We start from the raw sequence: 8,229 nt of genomic DNA on the forward strand, positions 1-8,229 counted from the left end.
TTCACCGGCTATCTTCCGGTCAGTTGTGTTTTGAACTTAACTGGAGCATCATGGCGCTTTCACCCAAACTGATTTTACTCTCATTTTGTGTGAAAATTCTCACAGCATCTGCCTGGGAATCTGCCTGTCCACCATGGTGGGAGCAGCCTCTTCAACCGACATTCCTGCCTCATCCGACGGATTGTAGCAAGTATCTGACCTGTGTGTCTGGCGAAACCGTGGCCAAGAGTTGTCCCAATGGGTTACACTGGAACAACCTTCGGAAGATCTGCGATTTGCCCTGGGTTGCCAGCTGCGATCCACGCCCTGTCGACTGCAGTTTTGGCCAGTTGCTGCCGCACGTGGATTGTGACAAGTACTACCTCTGCTTGGACAACTCGAGGAAGGTCGTGCTGTACTGCCCGCAGTTTTTGCACTTCAACGAGCGTAGTAAAAAATGTGTTTATTGGTGGTATGCTGGTTGTGGAGGGTGGACGCCTCCAGCTCCTACGACACTTCCTCCGACCACAGCACCACATCCAACAACAACACAACGTCCAACAACAGTGGCACCTACTTCAACAACTTTGACCACATCAGCAGCAACTACTACGTGGTCAGGAACCACTACCTCGGAAGTTCCTGTTGAAACCAGTACGATACCTAGAACAAGTCCAGCAACGTCATCAACTGCAATACCTGCTTCAACAACTTTGACCACCTCCGCACCAACTACTACTTGGCCAGGAACCACTACCTCGGAAGCTCCAAGTCAAGTCATCGCGAATTCCATAAACGGTTGATACTCCCCTTTCTACAGAAGATCATAGTGGTCCTCCGGTTTGAAAAGTAGTTCGTTCAAAGTAAAAACGGTACCTAATCCACCGTCAGGTGGTTGTTCCTCACTTTCATATGTATATTGAATACTTTTAGTAAAAATATCATCATTTCCCGTTAACAACGCTTTCGTCAAAATATCAAATGAGATCCGGCCTCCAAAACATGTATAAATAACACTTAGGGGAAAGTGGGGCAAGTGTAACAAGCCAAGGAAATGCTCGTTATAACCCATCAAAAACGTTAAAAAATCTGTCGGACTTTTTAAAATCATCTTATTCCAGGTTATGACTAAGACTTGGATAGAACAAGTTTTTAAAAAAACCTGTTTTTAATGTAAAAAATTGGTTTTAAATTTTTTTGATTTTCCGTACGTTCTACTCAACTAGTAAGGCAAGACGAACAACATGTCAATTTGGAACAATGCATAAAACAACATGTCAATTTGCTAACAATTGATCTGTTATAACTTAGTTAACTTAGATTTGACTCGATTTGACTTTCACTTTTAGATTAAATAATAATATTTTACTATTAGTTTGATGGTTTTACGAAAAAAAATAATTATTTAGATGATAAATAGTAAATTTTCATATTGTCACTACACCCAAAATTCAGAATCGAGATAATCGTTCTCTCAAAATTTATTGAGGGCTCAGTGCCAAAATCGATAGAATAATGGTACCAACTCACACCATCATAACAAATGAGTTCATTCGTTAGTTGAATCAATAAATCTCCAACAAGTGTCATACATCGACTTCTGACTTCTCCATGGTCACCAAGCTGTGGTGGCCGAGGCAGCTAAGTCATTGGATTGGTTTGTCAAAGGTCTCTGGTTCGATTCCCGTTCCCGACACATTTGGTTTTTTGTTTGACGGATGAACTTTTTTTTGCAAATGAACCTCGAGAGAATAGTTCTATCGCCCATCTCGAGCTGTATTCTCTGCGTCCGTGAATGGTACCACTATTCTCTCGACTCAAGACCATCATTCTCTCGAACTAGCGCTGCCAGTTTTGGGTGTATATTTTGTGTGGACAATTTTTTTATCAACTGTTTATCAGTTTTAAGTACTTTTATGTATTTATTTCCCAATAAAATATGATGATGCAGCAATTAGTATTTCTAATAATCCATGTGGTACACTTGCCCCACCTGAACAAGATTTTTTAAAACCTCTCAACAAAAATAACCAAAAGTAAAATCATACTTTAAAATAGGTGCAAGTCATTGCTAGGGACACTACTGATCTAGGAAAAATAGCATTTTGATAAAATGATCCTTAAAACGACTCCTAAGCCTTATTTTGTACTTGCCAAAAAATATATATAAAAAAACTAAGGTTTTGACAAAAACTTCATTCAATCTTATGCCCCGTGGCGTTTACGTCGTTTTGGCGGTTATGTGGTAGTAGAATCAGCTAATTGCATTGCTAGCAACAATTCCTCATACTGGAAATAATCAAAAGTGTAAAAATTACGGCCGTACGAGCGATTGTTCCTCTTGCCCCATATGGTCGCCTTGCCCCACCTTCGCCTAAGCATAAGCATAAAAGCATAGGTGCCCACCCGCAGTTGCTACTCCGTTATTGACCAGGACCTCCAGAAGTTACATCCACGAGCCGTGGAAGATGAGTGGGAGCTATCTTTCCTCGCTTCGCAACTTCTCAAAGGCCCCTATCATGCTGATCAATACCGGCGCCAGCCACGACTAGTGGTAGGGTCACGGGGAAGTGGATGGGAATGTTAGTCCGATACTTGAGTGATAGAGACCGCCCAATCGACTGCATCTCCGACAAAGTATCACATGAGCTTTGAGGGGGTTAGTAGATGGGTATGAGGTCAGGATTTACGAGTGGCAGTGATGTGACCATGAGCATTTTGTTTATCAGTTGGGAATTTTAAATCTTAGGCAGCCGGCTGCGGAAAGATAGATAATTGATTATTTAAAAAGTTTTTTTTATCGCACACGTGCCAGCCGAGCAGTAGTGCTATGGGCTGGACTTATCCGTATATTTTTACTGTTTTGCAATTTAGGTAACGCGAGCAAATTTCAAAAATAGTAAATAAATGACACTTTACTCTTCATAAAATCGATACTTTGATGAGTTTATACTAAAACTGCCAGTTAGAATAAATTTTTACGATCATTTACGACGAAAATTATTGTCCGTTTCTTTCAAAGATACACGCCGCGCGGCATTTCAGAATGTGCCATAGACATTGTTGCCAGCGATTTTCTGCACTTTTAGTGCAATAAAAAACATACCCGGCAACAATGGCAAGCGATTCGAAGAAGAAGATCAACAAAAACAAAACGCGCTGTATGAGATTTGACAGCGCGCATTTGCCGAAAGTGCGGCGCGTCGTTTCGAGGCTGGTTTGCCGCGTGTCTTTTCCGGGAATACGCGCAATATCGTGAAAACACAGGACTGCGCGTCCCCCGAAGCACTGCACTTATCGGTCGCCTTGCCCCACCTTCCCCTAAGTGATAATAACTTTTGAAAAGGTTATCAGATCTTCAATGTTTGGAAAACGTTGGAAAGGTCTTCCAATACCTTTCTAAACAAGTATAGCATGACGGCTTTCTTACAAAAACCACTCTTTTTTACAATCTCGCGAACTTTAGCCAAAATCCTTTTGTTGGCATAACTTTTGAAGTACTTAACTAAACATCATGATTTATAGATAGTGACTTAGGGGATCGGATAGGGCCACAACGGTCAAAATCCGTTCAGCCAGTCCGATAATCGAGTGAAAATTTTTCAATCAACCTCCCCACACACGCACAAACATTTCGACGCCGTTGTGCAATCTTGTCGCATCCGCCATTTGGACGTTCCGAGAAAAACGCGTTTTAAAGTTTGACCTTGAATAAACAAAAACGAAAGCACGCAATGTAAACAATAACAAACACGTTTTGTTTGGCTGACCATTCTGTGCATTGTCCCGAAGTTTGGTTGAAGTTGGTTGCTGGTGTCCTGAGTTATAAATACAAATGTTTACGGTAGTCTAACTTGTACGTGCGTCAAACGTGTTCTGATCTGGAATCCCTTTGGATAGTTGTCGCACTTACATCAATTTTCAGGGAGTGACAAGATAGCACGACAAGATTGGAACTACTTTCATAAGTTGAGTGACAAAAATGCACGGTTTTCAGATTTCGTTGAATATCTCAGGATTGAAATCGAATTTCGGAGATCTGAGAAGGTCAAAAGATGAGGCATTGTGAGCTGCACAAAATGGCGTTTTTAACTCAATTTGGTCCAAAATGCACGTACGACAAGTTAGGACGAAGGCGACGATTTGCTCAGAATTTGATTCTGAGTCGATATGTGTACGCGAAGGTGTGTCTAGGACGTCAAATTAAGAAGTTTATTTTCGAGTGTTTTTTTAGCCTTTTATCTGTGCCTTTTATCAAAGTCATTTTTTTCGTTTCAAATATTAGATTCATTAAGTAAATTTCAGTCTCAAAACTGTGTTTTGCATTTTTCCCTGCGCTTAAAAAATTAATTGGTATCAATTCAAAACTAGACAGATTCGACAAAAATGGTTTTCGATCCACCCCACCTAACATTGCCTTCCAGTGGCCAACGGAATCCTTAAGATGTCTCTGTCGGTACGGTTTTTTCCTCTCTCTCAGTGACTCTGTGAGGGGACAGCAAGTGGCAAGTCCTTTCGACACCCGTATCGCTCCAAGGTTTCACCCTTAACACAGCATCTTCCTGCGAAGAGATCGCCTCCCCCCCCCCCTCTGCAGGAGCGGGTTGGTACACATATAAATATTCAACCTCGTAAAATTATTCAATTCCATTCGTCGAACTTTTGGCCCTCCCTTGCACTCTTGGGTGGGGGTTGGGAGGTCGCTTACACGGTTCGCTTCACCCCGCTAAACGGTTGGCGACGATCAGGACGACCCACGATGGCGGCGGCGTCCCAGATAAGAAGGAGATTTGTATGCTGCGGAAAGTGGATGGCTTTTCTTCGAGCAGCCACGCTGGTAGCGTTTTATCCTGCGATGGGAAAAAGGATTCAAGTTTTGTGTTTTTTAAAGATATTTTGTGCTTTGAGAACCGGATATTTTGATAACAAAAATAGATTCATTTAATGCTCTATGATATTGGCAGTTGAAAGTTGAATTATTGTTGGGCTCTACCTGATTTAATAAATGTTCGTGGTCAAAAAATTTGAATAAAAAGTGGGAAATTTTCCCAGAATTATTCCCTTAGCTTTAGCATAACTGTGAAAACAGAATTTTTCAATGTATTTTATTCTTCAAAATATCTTTGTTACTCAGTGTTAGTTTGCTGGATTTTAAATTCCTTTTATTTGAGTGTTCTTCATATTGCCGTTGCTGAAAATTTCCCGGAACATCACATTGATTATATCCCGGAAAGTTTGCCCCAAGAGTGTCCAAAGCAATGCAACAGAGTCCGTAGACCATCAGCATCGGGTCGCATCCGTCGTCCATCTATCCGCTTACTAACAGCCGGGAATGGCTTCTTCTGAGCAAAACGAAGAAATAGAAGAAGTTGAAGTCTGTGAGAAAAGATGTAATGGATGCGACTCCTTGGCCGCGTTTTCTCCATTCTCCACCAGAGCGTCGATTTTGTATGAGATACAGTCTTTTATGGTAATAAGCAAGTGGTTATTTCAGATGGAATTTATTTAGACAGCAACAATCGCCCGCTCGCTGAATGAATACTGCCACCACCACCACCACACCACTTTCCCATCAGTTTTTCTTTATTTTCCCTCGCTGTAAGGGGTTTTCCACAGTAAGTCGTAGCGTGGCGAGGGGCACTGCGAATTGAAATCTCAACCAAGTTGTCTCTCCATCTCCGTCGCCACCGCCGTTGGAATTGGAAATTAGGTAAATAAAGCCAAATCAAGATGTAACCAGGGCCGGGGAATTGCTGCTGGCGTAAAAGCAATTGACCTCTGGTGGATTACGAGTGCCTTGTTGGAAGGGTGAGGGGGGCAATGCGGCAGTGGGAAAGCAATCTCGTTACTTAACATTGATGTAATGCTTCGGTTGTTTCGTTTTATTTGAATTTTTATTGTATGACTTACTCTACATACAGTAGTTTGGTAATTTAGTCGTATTTTATCCTCGAAGAAATTCCAATATTATTTGCAAAATATTAATGACTCTGACATTTCGTCGTCGTCGTGCTAACTTGTCGTATGTGCATTTTGGGCCAAATTGAGTTAAGAACGCTATTTTGTGCAGCTCACAATGCCTCACAGATCCCCCAAATTCGATTTCAATCCTGAGATATTTAACGAAATCCGAAAAAACTCCGTGCTTAACATATGCAAGTAGTTCCAATCTTGTCGTGCTTTCTTATCACTCCCTGAAAATTGATGTAAGTGCGACAATTGGCTAAAGGGATTTCAGGTCAGAACGCGTTTGACGCACGTACAAGTTAGACTACCGTAAACATTTGTAATTATAACTCGGGACTCCAGCAACCAACTTCAAATAAACTTTGGGACAATGCACATAATGGTCAGCCAAACAAAACTTGTTTGTTATTGTCTACATTGCGTGCTTTCGTTTTTGTTTATTCAAGGTCAAATATTAAAATGCGTTTTTCTCAGAACGTCGAAATGGCGGGTGCGACAAGATAGCACGACGACGAAACTCGTCCAGTAACCTTTAGAAACATAACGTCCATCAACAATTTAAAAGTTTTTAGAGCACCTGAGAGCATAAGATTGAGCAATTCTCCAAAATATCGACCATCGATTATTTTTTGTATTTTTTGATTTCCCTTATACTTTCGTGCAGCCTTACTTATAAATCTCTTTGTTTAGTGACGGAGGAGCGGTACGACCCATTCAATTTTTTGATCATACAAAAAAATATATGTTTTCAATAATTTGCAGCCTGAAATGGTGATGATTTGGAAATTTGGAATCAAAGGGACTTTTATGTAAAATCAGACGTCCGATCTGATGGCGTACTCAGAACTCCGAATAAAAGTATGTTTTATCGAAAAAAAAATACAAAAATAGTTTCAAAAATTCAGGAATGTTTCGTCACTCAACTGTTTTTTTTTAACTTAAAAAATAAAAAAATATAAAAATTGAAATTACAAGCCTAGGTTTCAACATTTGGATGAAAAAAAGTGTTTTAAAATGCTTTTTACAGGCGTACAGTTGCTTTCCAATCATTAGTTTTGAAAATATCGAGGTATTGACGGAATTTTTTTCCTTAAATTTTTTTTTTTTGTGGGACTGCACATTGGTTTTTCATGAAAATTCAAAATGTTTTCAAAGGAGTTTAAACATGCTAAATATGATTATAAACGCGGGAAATGCATTTTAACTGGTTTTCAGCTGGTTAAACTTTAATATTTAGTAAAATTATGAAGTTTTTCGAAAAAATATTTTTTCTGCCCCCTGATTTTTCAGGCCAACTTTGAAGGGGGGGGGGGCGACATATACTTTGAAAAATATTTGCAACGGCTTAATAACATTTATTTATTTATTTATTTTAATAACAGGATATTCAAATGATGTGTTTTTGTGTCATTCATTTATCAAAATGAGCAAGAAACAAATTTTGTAATTTTTAAATATGTTGGATTAATTAAATTTTTGAATAAGTTGGATTTATTCAGAAATTAAAATCATTAAACAGTATTAAAATATATGTTTACAAAAATTAATAGCTTATTACATAATTTTTGTGTACAAATATCAGTCATTTGCTTTGATTTAGCTTGGATTTAGCTGATACAATCGATTTTTTGCACGTTTGAGATTGACCATTTGTGTCAGTTTTTTTTGGTGGGCACTTCCGGTGGCCACCGGAAGTTCATTTTTGGCCAGAATGTGTGTCTTAGTAAGTTACACAAAGTCACAAAATTTCAGATCTCTAGGTGTTTTTGGTCAAAAGTTACAATCACTTTTATAGTGCTACTGGGTCCTATAGACCCGAAGACCATGCCCGGGTTAAGGGTAATTAGATTTTTATGAATAAATATCATATTTCCTTAAGCTAACATGAACCAGTTACATGGAAACAAAAACATGTTGTTTGGTCGCAATTGAACTACAAATTACTCTGAAGAGTTTCAGGAGAAATACTTTTTATGAGTATGGAAATCAGCAATATTATAGAAGTCATATTTTTTTAATACGTTTACAAGTACCTTAAGTTTTGTTCTAATACCTTGTATATGAGACTTCTGTTTGATTTTTGTTAAATTAATATTTTATTTTTGTTTCAACCAAAAAAATGTTTGTGAAGGTGTTTTCAATAATCTGTGTGAAACACACGAATTTTATTGCTACTTTCAAATGCATTTTCAACAGTAAAACATTGTATAACATTTTATTTTTACTTTATACTCAAAAATATGACTTATGAAACTTGCAACAGTAATTTGTAGTACATTTTCG

At 38.8% G+C, this 8,229-nt stretch overlaps 1 protein-coding gene across 1 annotated transcript; it reads left to right on the forward strand.

Moving 5' to 3' along the window:
• LOC120416505 (peritrophin-1-like) lies at positions 1-869 on the forward strand. Its single transcript, XM_039578222.2, has one exon. It carries the CDS (start codon positions 51-53, stop codon positions 780-782), a length of 732 nt encoding a protein of 243 aa, XP_039434156.1. The 5' UTR covers positions 1-50; the 3' UTR covers positions 783-869.
• Positions 870-8,229: the final 7,360 nt, after the last annotated feature.

This window comes from Culex pipiens, chromosome 3 (genome assembly GCF_016801865.2).
Source record: "Culex pipiens pallens isolate TS chromosome 3, TS_CPP_V2, whole genome shotgun sequence".
Lineage (NCBI taxonomy): Eukaryota > Metazoa > Arthropoda > Insecta > Diptera > Culicidae > Culex > Culex pipiens.

Coding starts and splice junctions, on each gene's coding strand:
- LOC120416505 (XM_039578222.2), top strand. CDS start 51: ATGGCGCTTTCACCCAAACTGATTTTACTCTCATTTTGTGTGAAAATT.